Source organism: Phragmites australis, chromosome 6, assembly GCF_958298935.1.
Source record: "Phragmites australis chromosome 6, lpPhrAust1.1, whole genome shotgun sequence".
Classification (NCBI taxonomy): Eukaryota; Viridiplantae; Streptophyta; class Magnoliopsida; order Poales; family Poaceae; genus Phragmites; species Phragmites australis.
In genome coordinates this window covers 6,465,104-6,480,826 of record NC_084926.1, presented here as the reverse complement: position 1 = coordinate 6,480,826, position 15,723 = coordinate 6,465,104, and the positions used below count along the sequence as shown (strand labels likewise).

Below are 15,723 nucleotides of genomic sequence, written 5' to 3'. Positions count from 1 at the left end.
AATTAAACTAATTAAAATAAGTTGTTAGTGAGCTTTAATTTACTTATAAAAATATTTAGCATTTTTAGGCTATTTCTATACTCATAGTTAAAATAAAGAGTTAAATAAAAACCCACACTCGTACGTACATGAACCAAAACAAACTAACTGAAAACATGGATGAGCTCGTCCGGCCGATTTCGCCGGACGGAGCCATCCGCTAGAGCCGGAGTGCGCTCATCCACCGAATCAAACACATCCTAAGCGAATTTTGTGTAGCTGTTGCTCAAAATGCTGTTGTTTCTAAAGCTTTATTTATTTTTTGGAAGGAAAAAATGGAGAAAATGACTATTCGTTCCTTGCTTTAGCTGTGCCGTATTTTAGAGGAATTTTTTTGTTTGAGCCATGAACCGAGCCACCGAGGAAACAGCATGTCATGCAGCCGGAAGCGGTGTACGCAAAGCAATGTATAACCACCGAAAGAAGAATGCAGAGCAGATCCTGACCTCAGCCAAAAGGAACAGGCAGCGCCGTGGACCATGAGCGCAACGCTGTGCACTCTGCACTGCACTGCAGATTCCAGATTTTGGCCAAGCACGAGCACCAGAGCAGAGCTCACTCCCTTGCTCCACTGATCCAAAGCTCCGCTCACTCCAAGTCTCCAAGGTCCCCATGGGATCCTACCAGTACACCTCCACCTCGCACTTCTGCTTCGACTCCGTCGATTCCAGCCCCAAGCCCAAGCCCGCCTGCAAACCCAAGACGACCGTACGAATCCCCATCACATCCCCTTCGGGCGAGACTCAGGAGAAACCGCCATACGCGGCGGCGGCTGCCAAGATCCAGGCGGCCTTCCGTGGGCACCTGGTCCGGCTGCACGTCGCGGCCGTGCGCTCGGCCGACGCCGAGGCGACGCGGCTCGAGCGGCTGCTCAGACGGCAGGAGACCGTGGACGCCGTCCGCGGCGACGAGCGCGAGCGCGCGCGGTTCTCGGAGGCGCTCATGGCCGCGCTGCTGCGCCTCGACGCCGTGCCCGGGTACTACCCGGCCGTGCGGGACACGCGGCGCGCCGTGAGCCGCCGCGTGGTCGGCCTGCAGGAGGTGTTCGACGCCGTGATCGCGGCGCCTGAGGCCCCGACGTGCGGGGTCCCGGCGAGCCTGGAGCAGGTTCTTGAAGGTATCTGGGGCACCGTAGAGGCGCCGGCGGCGGTAGCGGCGGAGGAGGTCGGTAGGAGTGGTACATGCTGGGGAAAGTTTTTTAGGGGTGCCTAGTGCGGTACGGCCGCATGTGCTCTGCAGTACAAGCAGATGATCGGACGGCAGAATATGAAGTGTAATAGTGCATGTATACCATGGTGACGTGATATATGAACGTGAAATGACAACGTATAGTTATATTTTTTTCTCGCGAATAGCGCAATACCATGAGTGACAAAAACAATGATCAACTCAGCATGTCGTTGAAATTCATGCTCATGAGGTTAGGAACTCAGGATTCAGGTTCATCTAGTGACGGGCAGCGATGGCATTTTGACTGCCGATTGTAGGAAGACGATAACATTGGACAGCATATGACCTAGCCGACGAGGAAGGAGGAGGGGTAGTGAGAGCTGGAGGCAGCGATGAGTATGATTAGCAAGGCGTGGTGAAGGGATGACCATGGCGCTGGTGCGCGAAAAAGGTGTTCGAGAAGGGCGTGGTGGAGGGGAAAGACTATTGAACGATGATCAATGGGCAAATAGAGGTGACTGAAGTTTCCTTTTTACCTTGTGGGAAGTTTGAGCCTGATGAAAAATAAGAAATTTCAGTGAATTGCAGGCAATTGGTGGGTGTATGAATACGCACCTAATGACGAATTGATGATCGTGTTACGCATATGATTGCTTGCACGTATTAGAGCAACATGGTCTGATACATACGTAAAATATCTAAGAAAAATATATTTGTTTACTTGTATGTATTATTTTACCTTAATCCTACATCTACTCATACAGTCAAATTTACTTGTAAGTATCACTGTATTCACTTATGCAAACATATTTATTTATCAATTTTATAGAATCATTTTCATGTGAACAACCAACTATATATTAATTCTTACATCCGCTTATACGATTTTAAATTCGATCAACTAAATAAAAACTCAACTCAGTTTATGTAAACACATATAATCAACAACCGCTGACAGACACATGTAACCCGACCTGGTAATTTCCGATAGAGCCCAGGGGCGTGCCTACCCAGCCCAATCTCTACTGTACCACGTAGACCGAGAAACCCAATTAACCAACGCGTATATATATACGGACAAAACCCATACGAAGAAGCGAGACCATGTAACCCGAGCTGGTAATTTCCGACAGAGCTCAGGCCCGTACCTACCCGGCCCAATCTCCACTGTACCACGCGGACCGAGAAACCCAATTAACCAACGCCGTCCATGAGACCTCCCCCTTCCCGTCAGCATATCCACGCCGTCCATCTAACCCGCACCCGGGCTCCATCCACCCACCTACCCAACCCCGACTCCCACCGCTCATAAATCGGCAAGGAAAAAAAATTCCCCGTGCTCTGCTGTGTTCTACTCCTACACCTGCGACTAATCCCTCTCTCTCATCGCCCCCCTCGTCTCGTCGCCCCCCTCCGCTTCGCGCATCTCACCGCCATCTCACTCCCGACCCCCCCTCCTTTCCCTTCCCGCTTCTAATTGAGCGCCAAAGCGGGGGACGTTTGAATTCCCAGCAGCTTCCGCTTCGAGCGCCTTCTCGAACATTCTGGAGACGCTGGCGGCCGGCCCCGGTTCTTTCCCCCTCCACTAGGGTTTCGCGTTCCCCTCGGACGGCATGGGGGACGCCCCCGCGGCGGCGGCGCCCGCTTCGGCCGCGGGGAAGAGGCGGCGCGGCGATGAAGGCGCAGGGCTGCGGCGGGTAGCGGAGATCGTGATGGTGCTCGCTGCGGCCGGGGAGGTGCGGGGCGGGAGGGAGCCCACGGCGGCGGAGCGGGCGCTCGTGGCGGAGGCGCGGGAGAGGCTGTCCGCCGCCGTCGCTGGGGGCGCGGTGCGTCCAAAGGATCTGTTCCCGGGGGAGGCCGTGCGCGCGGTCGTCGAGGATCTCGGGCTCAACCGCGCCAAGGACCCCGCCGCCATGGGGTTCCGCCCGCCCAAGGCCTCCATCGCCGACAGGCTGATGCTTACTAAGCGCAAGGTTTGGCCAATTTCTAGCTTCGCAGAAGTCTCCTAGTTTAGTAGCCTTGTGGTGGACGGGTACGAGCGGCGAAAACCTGAACAACTTGGGTGATAATTCCGGTGTGAGAATGCTCGTGCGATTATCGAACCGTATTACTTAGTACACCGCTGCTTGCATGGCACAAGCTATAAAATTGAAATTCTACGTTATTGAATAGTTAATTGAGGGATTTCTCGGAGCACTGCTCGTATATAGGTACGTGTCATTACTCATTACTCTTGTTGTAGTCTAGTTCGGCACATTTACGTGTCATTACTCATTACTCTTGTTGTAGTCTAGTTCGGCACATTTTATCTGATCTTGGAGAGTTGCTGCTGCCTAAGATGCATATACTTTGCACACACGTGCTCTGAGTAAAAGTTTAGCTATACGTTACTTGGTATTTTAGAATTAGTTTGTCTGCGAATTGAGTGTCACTTGTCGGCTTGCATCTGTTAATTACTATTTGTATGTGTTGATCTCTTTCAAATAAGTTGTTATTGTGCTGACATGATTGTTCAGCATTGAGCGGTTTTGTGTGGGGTTTCGGTTACAAATCGTCATAAATAGAACTAGGCCATCTAGGAGTAACTATGTGATTTTCCAATTAAGAAGGAAATATGCGCCCAAATTCGAGTCGAAGAGGATTCGAACCTGGGTGGTGTGTGTGTGTACACCCACACCTCCCACCAAGTGAGCTAGGCTCAGTTCCTACAAATTATCATTACTGTTGGCTTGAAAATTAATCACCTGTTGCTTCATTACCCTAGTCTTATGAAATAGTCTTAACTAGTTTTGAGCTGGTGTTTCCTCACAAAAAGTTTTGAGCTGGTGAGTTCAACCTGATTACATATGGTCTGTGTGCAAAATACTATTTATATACCCCAATTGATTATTTTGTTTATCATCTTTCATTTTACAGATGGAAGAAGTAAAGGAAGCTCCAGCACAACCAACAATTAGCACACCTCAAACAATTGTCTCAAGTGGAATGTCTGAGTTCCACGGTTTTAATGGGGCTTCCAAGTTTGGTGTGGGAGCTCCTCGGAATCCACCAGCTGTTGCAGCCTTAGCTGCCACTGCCCCATTAAGCTCTGCATCCCTAGTTGCCTTGAAACCACCAGGATCATCTCCTGTAAGACCAGTTGCCAACTCCTCAGTTGTTGCCCTACCCTATTCTGGTCCATCACACCTTAAATTGGAGAAAGATGTTAATGGTCCTCTGAATTTAGCACGCAGCGGAGGTATTGCCCAATCTTCCTGTCCACAGCATCCATTATCCTTTTTTTTTGGCGCTTTCTAAAGTAAAAGTAGACAGTTCTTACTTTAGCTTATCATAATAAGATGCTTAATTGGCTCTGGATATGATCTCACAGATAAATGCTTTGTTACTGTACACCGCACAAAGCCTTGGCCCAAATATTTAAACTAAGAGAAATACCCCTTTCCCCCTTTTTATTTTATTGTTCAGGTGAGCACAAAGCACAGAATCCTAAAATGCAACAGTTGTATCACTGCCAGTATGCCTAATATAAACAGTCAAGGTGTTCTCCATGTACAGTAGCATATATATATATTTTTCTCTGCAAACTCTTGCTTTGGTGCAATTATGCATACTTGCTTAGATTGTTATTTGTTACTTTCTCTCTCGTGTCTAAGGGAAGTAACCATGTATGTACATCCCTGAGTATAAAACGGATGTCTTCCTTTTTATTATCCTAGCTCGGAAACTAATTCACCTATATTTCTTGTTGCTGCAGCAACGATTGTCTACTCAAACAAGTCAACTCAAGACACATCTGCTAGGTCCAATGTAAATGTTGTACAGAGTTCCAATCAGCTGGTGAAAAACCAGGACACAAAGCCAGTGGCAGGTAACCCCGTTACAGGGCATCGTGCCACACCAGGAGTGGCATTTGTTCCGCCAAAACCTACTTTTGCCAACCACAATGAAATAGCAAAGAATGTCCAGCAATTTCTGCACCAACCTACAAACCATCCTAGCTGGACTCCACCATCAACTGAGTACATGCATGCTCGCTTGGGCTGCCAAATGTGCAAAGTTGCTATCATTGATGCGGACAGTTTGCTTGTTTGTGATGCTTGTGAGAGAGGAGTACACTTGAAATGCCTTCAGCAGTATGGTAATAAGGGTGTTCCTAAAGCTGAGTGGCATTGTTCAGCATGCCTCACACAGAGTAAGGGCAAACCCCTGCCACCAAAATATGGCAAGGTTACAAGAACTGTTGTTGCATCGAAGGCTGCTCCACCTGTTGGTGGAGCACAACTTTCTGTGCAGGGATCAGCAGAAAACATGGCTGCAAAGGAGAATCACCATAAGTTGGCTGCAAATGGAAATCTTATGAAGCCAATCTCCACACAAGCTGGCAGCATTTTACACAATAGTAATGTATTGGCTCTGAGTGCTTCCACAGCTAGTTCGCAATCACAATTAGTTTCTACCTTAATCGGAAATGCTATTAAGGCTGAAACCTCCTCTAATGAAAAGGAAGGAACTGAGCTACCATCCAGTAGTACAACGCAGCATAATATGAAATCCCCTCCTAACAAAAGATTGAGAAGTGGTTTCTCTTTGAACTCTGTGGATTCAGCAAATGATATTATGCATGGCAAGCAAACTTCAGAAATGTCTGGGGTAAAATGTCCAGATAATTCTTTTGCTGTTGGTGCTGAAGCAAAGATCAAGTCCGAAGCACACTCTGAGCCCCTTCCGAGTAGAGATGAGGAAATGGTTGATAATAGTGGAACATCATTGGAACAAACTTGTACTGTTGCAACTGAAGAAAAGCACAGGGTACAAGCAACCTTCGGTCCAGATGAAATGAAAGATGCGGAGACAACTACCGACACTGGAACATCAACAGATCAAGGCAGCGACTTCCCTACTGAAGAAAATCTCCACAGCGAAGCAACTTCTGAGCCACACACAATCAATGATGTGGAGATGGCTACCAATACTGGAATACCAATAGAGCAAAGCAGCAGTGTTGCTATCGAAGAAAAGCTCCAGACAGACTCTGAGCCACATACCGTCCAAGATATGGAAATGGGTACCAACAGTGCACCACAAATAGATCAAAGCAGCAATCTTGCTACTGAAGAAAAACCCCAGTCTGAACCAACCTCTGCAATCAGTGATCTGGATCTAGCTAATGCTGGAATACCAACAGATCAAACACAGCGTTCAAATGGGTCAACTGAAAATGGAGTAAAAGAACCTCCCAGTGGAGAAGCAAATGAAGACAAATCTGGCTGTAATGCAGCCTCAGATCATGGCAGTACCCAAAAAGTAGTTCCAAATGGCATCTTATGTCCTGAAAATGAAACTTTATGCGTTCATGAAAAGGAAGCTGTGGGCGTCAGTGCAGAAGCAAAAGAAGAAGTCAACTAGATTCAGTTGTTGGTTGCATTCAATTTTCTCTTGCAGGTTTGTTTCTAATTGAACCAGTTGTTACAAATCTATGATTCTAGTCACTTCTTATTTAGGGTTTATACACGATAGCCTGTTTGAACTCTCATGGTACTAGTATGCTCATCAGACCTTCAGTGACATGTATGTTTTGCTGTACTATAATTTTTTCCTTAAATTCTAGTGTGAAACCCTTATGTGGGCCTTTCAGATGGACAATTTGTATCTGACCTTATATTTAATCTTTAACAGATGGAAGTATGAGGAATGCACCATTTGTTTTAGTATCAGTGATTAACCGTGCACTCTACATTCTCTTGGATAACTTTTTATAAATTTAGTCATCGCCAGCCATTTTTCCTGGAGGTTTGCCCTGTGCCCCTTTGTCTCGTAAAATCTTTGGAAACATGGTCATCATGCTCAGTTCAGTCATAATTCAGTTGCAGTTTCACCATTATTTTTCTTGTGCATTTCTGCTGGCATGAGGTTTACCGTCAATCTATGCAGGCGCCGACACCCTCCTGGAGTAGCTAGAAAAGCCTAGAGCACAGGGAGTCTAATCCAGTGCTGTTGTACTTTATGCAGCCCCTTCCATTTTTCCACTTCGAGCTGTTATTTTTTTTTCCCTCCTGTTTGTTCTGTGCTTATCACTGATGCTGTAATTAGATAGTTTCTGGCTGAGTGAGGACTCGATTATTGTCACAATAATGCTATTTACCTTCATCTTGTGAGTTTTGACCTTTGAGATATCATGTTCCGTCCAGAGCTGTCGAGCTCTTCTGACAAGAGGCACGTTTACTTGGATGTTTTTTTTGTTTGTGAAAGTTTACTTGGATGTTTGTTGTAACTTACAAAGCCTGTGTTCCAAAAGAACTTATTGTTCCAAAGAGAAACAAGAAATTGCAACACCCCAACACCGGGTTGGATGCAACCCGTGCAGTTTGCAGGACCAAGATGGACGCAATGGCAAATTACCACCACTCTACTGGACACTGGTGTTCCAAACCTACCATGGTTACTGTCCGCGGGTTGATACAGGTCTTGCAGGAAGTTTTCTATGATTCTGTATCTTTTCTCCAATAATATAACTACCACTGAAACTACCGTAATATCTGATAACAACTTGAATCATTATCAAACCTTGATTCTTACACACCTAGCGTCACTAGTGGTCTGGAGCATCTTTGGCTTTATTTGATACTTAAAGGATATGCCACTGCAAAAAAAAAAAAAAAAAAAAAAGAAGAAATCTTCGAGATATGCCATTGGAGAGTGCTTGTTCTTTGACATATGCTAATAAGCAAAAACAGGGAAATTTGATTATATGCCTCAAATTCAATCAATTTTTGATAATATATTTGAAGTGGATCATTTTTTTTATCATATATCTCGCAAGAATTAATTTGTAATAAAGTTTATCATTCACATCTCTTATTTAATATGAAATTTTGTTACAACTAATCTGCGTGGCTCAAGCGAGGTGTCCTCAAGGTAGAAGAAAGAGTTGAACCCGTTCTCAAACTTCATTGCCACTGTTTACATGTGGATTGTGCAGTGAAATGGCTGGATACGGGCAGGGGAAAAATTCAGCTTGGTATATTTGATAGGACCCCGGTAGAAAAAACTTAGCAAGTTTACCGGTATTTTGTTTGAATTTTGTTTAAATTTATTTAAATTTTGTCTGTCATATTTGATAAATCATATTTACCGGTGATTTCAGTAAATTCTATTTTCTGGTTAAAAAACCCTGGATACTGGATGGTAGTGATTGGGCTTCACGAACATTGTGAGCTTCTTGTCGAATGGTTATTTGAGTACCTTCTGTAAGAAGGAATGTTTGATGGGCATGGAATCTTTGCTCGAGTAATGAAGCGTTTGTTTGGGTTGTGATTGCAGTTTGACACGCCTTATACAACTGAGTTTGACCAGTCAAGGTAAGTGTTTGGCCGCATTTCAGCGTGCCAAGCTTTCTCTTCAAGAGGGTGCATTTTCTTGCCAAGTTTTCTCATAATTGTCGGGGGCGCTTTGTTTGCCAATAAACGGCGGCACCACATTTTGCGGCTCTAAATTGTGGTAAGCTATACAATGAATTAGTTAGACTGGCCAAAAATCTTAAACATTTGACAATCCACAAAGAGTTTACAACTCACCCATTTGAAACTTGGTGCTCAAAACGTCCGTGCCAGCGTAATTTCGGCGGCAGGGATTTCAAATCGCTGAAAGTAGTGTAAGATGCGACCAGCCGTTAGCGGCTCCACCGATTCATCATCTGACGCGACAAAAGCTCTGTCACTTCATCATCAGACGATTCCTCGATCGCGGGTGAGGGATCCTCTTCGTCATCACTTAAATCAACTCTGTGTCATCACTTGAAGTCCCCTCCGCTACTTGACGATCCCCCATGAATCCAACGCTGGTAACAACTCCGTTGAGGCGATGACCACTTTCTTCTTTACTAGGTTCATGATCACTCGCGACTGGTCCTCGCCGCCGACGCTCCCAGGCGCCAACACCTGCAGGATCGGGCTGGCGGCGTCGCCGAAGGGTTTGCGTAGCGGCGCCTTCTCCCATGGAAGCACTAACTTGAGCGCAACTTGTTGGCCCCGTCCCCTCCTCGCAGCACGATCCCGATATCCTGGCGCCGCTGTGCGAGAGCTGAAGCCACGCGGCCGGTGAGACGACCGCCGGCGGCGAACATTGGACCCGGGGGGGGGGGGGCGAGGAGCGGCGGCGAGCGGAGCGTGCGAGAACAGTTGCGGTGAGGGGAGAGACGAGTCGGGTGAGGCAAGCGTTCCAACCTGCCAGGAGCCCAGAGGAATCGAGGAGAATCCTCTCGTTGTTTTTTTAATGGAAAATGAAGCAAATTTTTAAAAATATGTTCTATAAAATATTCTTTCATTCTCTTTACTCTTCAACTAAACTATTAGATCATAAAATAAATAATATAAAAAGATTTTACGAGTGTCTTTTTAATCAGTTCTTATAAAATTTGGGTGAAAATTGTTATGTTGTGCTAAAGAGCACGATCCGATGGGAAGCCCGCCGTCCGATGATGACACGGTCCCAACCGAGACATTCCATTCCCCACCCCTCCCTCACCGATTTCTTTGGGTCAGCAATCCCCAAACCCGAAACACCAAAGGCGAGCCTGTCGATCTGATCCAAAAGTAGCAGCGCTTTCTTCGAGTTCAGGCACCCAGCTACCCACACGATTGAGCAGGGCGGCGGCGGAGGGAGGGAGAGGGGAGGGAGAAAATGAGGAAGCTGGAGAGGGAAAACCCGTGCGGGATCTGCGGGCACTACCACTAGTACGAGGAGGGGGAGGGAGGGTTGCGGGGTGTGCGGCCACCGGTGGAAGCCGTCGGAGGGGGAGGGTGTCCCGGCGAGGCACGAGTCCGCCTTCCCCACCGAGGTGCTCAAAGACTTCATCTTCCTCGGGAGCTACGACAACCCCTCCCGCTCCGAGGTCCTCAGGACGCTCAGCATCTGCCACATCCTCAACGTACGTAATGCGCCCCTTTCTGGATGATGTCCGTTTGATTCCTCGTTTGTGTTTATTCATTCCGCGTGGTAAAGTTTGGCAATGATTTGATTTCCCGTCCAAAAAGAGAAGTTGGAGGGTGGTGGACTGGTGGTACATTGGCACTGACTCTATCTAGGGTTTGGTAATTCATGACCATTCACGGTCTATTGAGCAGATGCTTTGTCAATGGTGGTTTGTCATTCTCCACGGAGCACAGGTTATCTGTTTTTATTATTGTTCCTTGAAAGGGGAACGATCATATTTTGTACAGTAGTAGTAGCTATTTGCTGATAGTGTAAGTTATAGAGTTTTTTTTTTCTTCTTGATTCTTTTGAAGTGACGTTATACTTTAATGCAAAGCAAAACTGTGGCAAAGTGCAGAAAAAAATCAGAACATGGGAATACAATTAACATGAGGGATTTATTTCAACTGAATGTCAAACTCAAACAGGGGCATCTGGCAATCGAAGGGTTTGGAGCATGATTGAAGCTTATTGAAGAAAATCAATTTGCTTGTGATAATTAGAGTAATGGTTAGTTAGTGAAACGTTAAGGAATGGGAGTAGCCCATGGTGATAATTACTCATGTTTGGCTTCTTAATTGACAGACGTAACTGGCATTTAAAGTATTCCTCTGGTATCTGTAATTAACAGAACATGATATGGAGTGACATGATAGTTCAACTGAAATAATCATGCTCATTGAGATAAATTTCTAAAGATACAGTTTATGGAATGTTTATAATTGCATTAGTGTGATTTTTCATTACATGGTGATCAGTACGATTCCTTCTGCTCCATAAAACTTGTTTAAGCACGTTATGATAGCTAGTGAATTTGACATATAGTCTTCGTAGTAGATGAATGTGGATTCTACCTGTTTAGGTTCGGTGTTCTAGTTATGTTGCTGTTTTATGGATGCTGTGCAGCATGTGCTCATCAATGATTTTTGTATGGCTAGTTTCTCAATATAGTTAATTTCTTGTGAATATGTAAGCTGACATGTATCTTGACTGCCGACATTTAGTATATTCCTGCCATAAACTGTTACAATCAATTGTTGCCCTTGACTGTTTAGACTTTAGAGCATGCTTCAGTATGAAAAATGAAGATTAATCACTATGGTTTTTTATTGCTTAACAGACTGTGCCTGCTTGTCAAAACCTATACAAGAATTCGTTCACATATCACAGTCTTCAACGTGACAGGCCTTTGGATTTTGATGAGGCAAACCAGTTTCTAGGTATTATCCATGTTATTCTTTCAGCATTTTGTTGTGGAATTAAGTATACAATGAGTCATTGACTACATTTTTCCTCTTTGAGTTGCCCCTGTGAAAATTGCTACCTTATTTAACATATTCCATTTTCTGTCTGCCCATTCTAGTAATACGCTCTTTCCGTAATTCTTTGAACTTTATTTTTGAAGCCATGCTTCCATTCAACTTGATTCCTGTCTTTGTTAAGAATGGAATGAATACTAATATATGTATTGTTTGTTCCAGGTTATTTTTTGTTTGTATATTGTACATCAGCCTTTCCCCTAGTGCTTCTTTCTTAAGGTTTAACAAACGAAGAGTACTTTCCTGGAAAAGGGAAGGGGTTGTATTTACTTCTCCAGTACTAAGCAATTAGACCTCTTTATTACCACTAATAGGATATTATGTTCCTTCTCTGCAATTTCAGAACAATGTGAAAGAGATAAATCACGTGTTCTTGTTCATTGCATGACTGGAAAAAACAGGTATTGCTTGTGGAGAAGTTTTGATTAGTATTTATGCCGTCAGCATTGTTGTGATTGACTGATGAAACTTCTTTGGAACACATTTGTTAGGTCAGCAGCTATTGTTGCAGCCCTCTTGATGAGGTCTAGAGGATGGAGACTTGCTCAGGGTTTCCAGTGGGTGAAAGACCGGTGACTGCAGGTTCAACTGACTGATGGTTAGCTCCATACCTGTTAAAGTTTGTTGAGTAATCAAAGATAGCATCTCTCGTGTATTTGAATCCTTGGCTCCTTGCCAATCAACTATTCATAATCTTTTTACCTGAGTTAATATAGTACTTCTACTGTATATACATAGTGAATAGTTACTGGTAGACCGTCGTATTTAGTTCAATGAGAAGTTGTTATGTGCGTTATCAAATTTTCAGGAACTAGGTTAATATATCATCAACGAATATTGCCAGTTTCACTAGAGGTATTGCAAGTTTCACTAGAGGCAATGCGTCCTGATTTCTCATGTTTACTTAATTTTGACACATACAACATAAATCCAGTGATCTTTTCCGTCCTTTTTTAAGGGAGTAAAAAAAGACCATGAAGTTAGTCAATTGTACCTTGTTTAGGACCTGCTTAACGTTTTATTCTCACATATTTGCATTTTTGTTTTCAAATAATACTGTGTATTCATTAGCAATCCAAATTTGTTATCATAAGCTAACAGTAACCTGTTCATTTTGTGCAGCTTCTCAGCAGGAGCTTCTGGACTACGAGCAGAAGCTATTTGGGCCCAGTGCTCAATCCTTGGTTCCCAGTGAATCATTTGCTTCTCTTGGATTTGGTTTCCCAAAACCAGCAGGTGACATACGTTCAACCAAATGGCTGTGCCATCCATATTCGATCGAGTCAGCCCAAATGATGTTCCTGCTAGTTTCACTTTTGGATCTGAGAGGACGGTGGGAGCCAAACCCTCAAGGTAGCAGTAACAATGGCTGGGTGAACCCAGCTTCAACTGATAACCAGATGGATAGCTCTTAAGATTTTTCACTTGTCAATGTTGATTCTCCATGCTACAGAAGTAACCTAATGCTAGGTGTACCGAATACCCCCGTGGTATTTAGATTTCAGGGGGGGTATTTTGCGTTTTGTACAATTGAGAAATGGTTGTGGCAACTGACCTTGTGCTGTAGAACTAATATGGCCGTAGGCGTGGCAATTGATGCTGGGAACACTGTTTGGTGGCTCAGTTCCTTGCTTAAGTCGTACAGAGCTGCTGGAATTTGCTACCCTTATTCTTCATCCTACTTGTCCTCCTGTGCCGTACCGATGTGCTACGCATAGTCCATGCTGGAATATGTTCCTATGCTTTTCCAACTGATGAAGTGAAGCATTGGCCGAATAAGCAGCGGCACAAACAACTGGATCGAACTTCATAATGTGTTGTGCTTCGACCGCTACAAGCCTGCATGACGTGCGATGTATCTGGACGAATCATCGACCGATATGGAGTAAATCCGGGATGATCCGTTGGAACATCCATATATGGACAACATAGGTTCATTCATATATCTATTTAGGTTTATTTTAAATTAAACATTTTTAGTTTTGACCATCAATAATTAATATAAATCACCAAGATTGACAAAAATTTTTTTGATGCTACTGTATTATCGTGATAATTGTTATTATAATATATAATTCTTTTTATTTAAATAATTTATTTTTATACAAATTATTAATCAAAATGATATGGGACTTGGGGAGTACCGGAGTAGTAACACGGATATGGCATGATGCGCCCGATTCATCGCACCTGGAATACAAGCTATATGCAATGAACCTAGACGCTCCATGCTATCCTTCTGCACGTCCCGTCAAAACATACATAAAACCACCCCCTCGTGGGACTACATGCCTATTGCCCCAGCTGCGGCGAATTTGCAACCGCAAGGGAAATCGGCTCGCCGGCACACACGAGTGGCCACAGTGGCGGCGCGACGCCACGATTAATCATTTGGTTCGTGAGGCCCCACGCTCTGTCTTGATCGGCGCGGCAGTCGGCAAAACCAACGGTGACAATGGAGTCGTTGGGTGCGTACAAGAAGGCAACGGCGGCGCTGGACGAGGCAGCGAGGGCGCGGCTGCGGGGCCCGTTCGTCAGCGACACCGCGCCCTCGTCGACACCACCCGGGCACGCGGGCGCCGACGACGACCTGCTGGATTTGGTGGACGAGTTCTACAACGGATGCAGCGAGTTCGGCGTCGTCGCCAAGGAAGCCGTGGCGACGCGGTCAGCCGAGTGGAAGGAAACGCTGCGCGAGACGCTGGCGGACGCGGCGGCAGACGTGGCAGCTGCACGAATCCGCGCCGAGGTGGAGCGAGCCGTCCGGGAAGCCGTGCCGGCCGTGGTTGGCGGCAGCGGGATTAGGAAGCGCGTCGTGGAACGGCTACGGGCGAGGGGGTTCGACGCCGGTATTTTTCTAGGAGTACTACTCTTCAGTTACCAGTAGCATAATTGTCATTGTTGATTCCAATTAATGATTGAAACAACAGACTAACAGCGCAAGGATATGAACTGGAGCGTGTACTTGAGCCGTTGAGCGACATGAATTAACATTTTGTCGTGCTTGACATGCATGCAGGTCTCTGCAGATCGTCGTGGGAAAGAAGCAGCAGCATCACCGCGCCGGACGCGCACGAGTACGTAGACGTGACGGTGCCGTCTGCATCTCGCTACATCGTGGAGGTCAACGTCGCCGCCGAGTTCGAGATCGTGAGGCCGAGCGCCGAGTACCGGGACCTCCTCTCGTCCCTCCCTCCGGTGCTCGTGGCGAGGCCGGAGGCTTTCAAGGAACTCGCCGCGGCAATGTGCGCCGCTGCGGCGGAGTCCATCCGTGGCGCGGGCATGCACGTGCCGCCGTGGAGGCGGGCGCGCTACGTGCAGGCCAAGTGGTCCGGCCAGTACGAGAGAGTAGAAGCCGTGGCGCCGGTGGCCACGACGAGGGCACGACCGGAAGCAGGATCGAGGGCGGTAGTGCACGCCCGGCGTCCCGGCGGCCGGAAGAATTGTGGAATGGAGATGGGGCGCCAGGAGGTGGCCATGGGACGGGAGGCAATGGTTAGCGTGAGGCCATTGTTCAGAGGATTGTGACATAGGGTGCATGCGTAAAACGATGAGTCGATCGTTCTTTTTCTAGCTTATTTGCCTGCTGATGCTGTAATATTCTTTGTGCCTGGGATAGTGGTTCTGGACATTTTGGAAGAAAAATTACAGAAATCCTTCTCGATTTTTTTTACAGAAATCATATTCAAGTTACTGTGCTCAACTGCACATAAATGTACATTTGGATTTGGGTACCTATAAAATGAATTGGACTACGTAGAGATGGCCTTGTATTGGATATTAGGATTTGACACGCTAATACTTCTAGGGAACTTAATTTACTGACTACGAAACCACAGGTGAGTACGTAGTTGGACTCTTATGATACTCCATCCAAATATCCAATCACTATTCTGCACAAAACGGGTAGTGCCCTCTCCACTACGAATCTTCTATACCATCGAACAAGACATTTCAACCAAGTCCGCGTACCACTAAAATCACACTCAAACACGTCACCAATGTTTGGCCCGGCACCACCACTTGCAGACTCTTTTTTTCCAAATGGCGGCAGCAGCTCTGCTGATTTTATTAAATTAAAAAAAACACTAGAGAAAAAAAACAAAGGTAAGAAAAGAAAATACAATAGTAGGGCCTCAGCACAACGGCCAAACACAGTTTCTAGCCACTACATGATTCCTGCAGGGAGTCCTACTAAAAAAGAAGAAACGCAAGTGCCGAGGAG

At 45.8% G+C, this 15,723-nt stretch overlaps 3 protein-coding genes and 1 pseudogene across 6 annotated transcripts; all 4 read left to right on the top strand.

Annotated features, from left to right (window-relative positions):
• Nucleotides 1-307: 307 nt before the first annotated feature.
• On the top strand, nt 308-1,322 carry LOC133920398 (BAG family molecular chaperone regulator 5, mitochondrial-like). The gene has a single exon (XM_062365019.1). It carries the CDS (start codon nt 652-654, stop codon nt 1,249-1,251), a length of 600 nt encoding a protein of 199 aa, XP_062221003.1. The 5' UTR covers nt 308-651; the 3' UTR covers nt 1,252-1,322.
• Nucleotides 1,323-2,513: 1,191 nt separating this feature from the next.
• Nucleotides 2,514-7,380, top strand: LOC133921359 (PHD finger protein At3g20280-like). 4 transcript variants are annotated; one of them, XR_009910262.1, is made up of 5 exons: nt 2,514-3,182; nt 4,126-4,447; nt 4,964-6,651; nt 6,886-6,999; nt 7,141-7,380. XR_009910262.1 is itself a non-coding variant. In XM_062366199.1 (4 exons), the coding sequence occupies exons 1-3, from the start codon at nt 2,823-2,825 to the stop codon at nt 6,613-6,615; spliced, it is 2,334 nt and encodes a 777-aa protein (XP_062222183.1). In that variant the 5' UTR covers nt 2,514-2,822; the 3' UTR covers nt 6,616-6,651; nt 7,141-7,380. The 4 variants fall into 4 exon arrangements, 2 of the variants coding, with proteins under 2 accessions (XP_062222183.1, XP_062222182.1); XR_009910263.1 differs by having other exon boundaries at nt 7,074-7,380; XM_062366199.1 differs by lacking the exon at nt 6,886-6,999.
• A 1,354-nt stretch (nt 7,381-8,734) lies between these two features.
• LOC133921358 (protein-tyrosine-phosphatase IBR5-like) lies at nt 8,735-13,121 on the top strand (annotated as a pseudogene).
• Nucleotides 13,122-13,785: 664 nt separating this feature from the next.
• Nucleotides 13,786-15,182, top strand: LOC133920397 (uncharacterized). Its single transcript, XM_062365018.1, has 2 exons — nt 13,786-14,347; nt 14,518-15,182. Exons 1-2 carry the CDS (start codon nt 13,954-13,956, stop codon nt 15,024-15,026), a joined length of 903 nt encoding a protein of 300 aa, XP_062221002.1. The 5' UTR covers nt 13,786-13,953; the 3' UTR covers nt 15,027-15,182.
• The last annotated feature ends 541 nt before the right edge of the window (nt 15,183-15,723 follow it).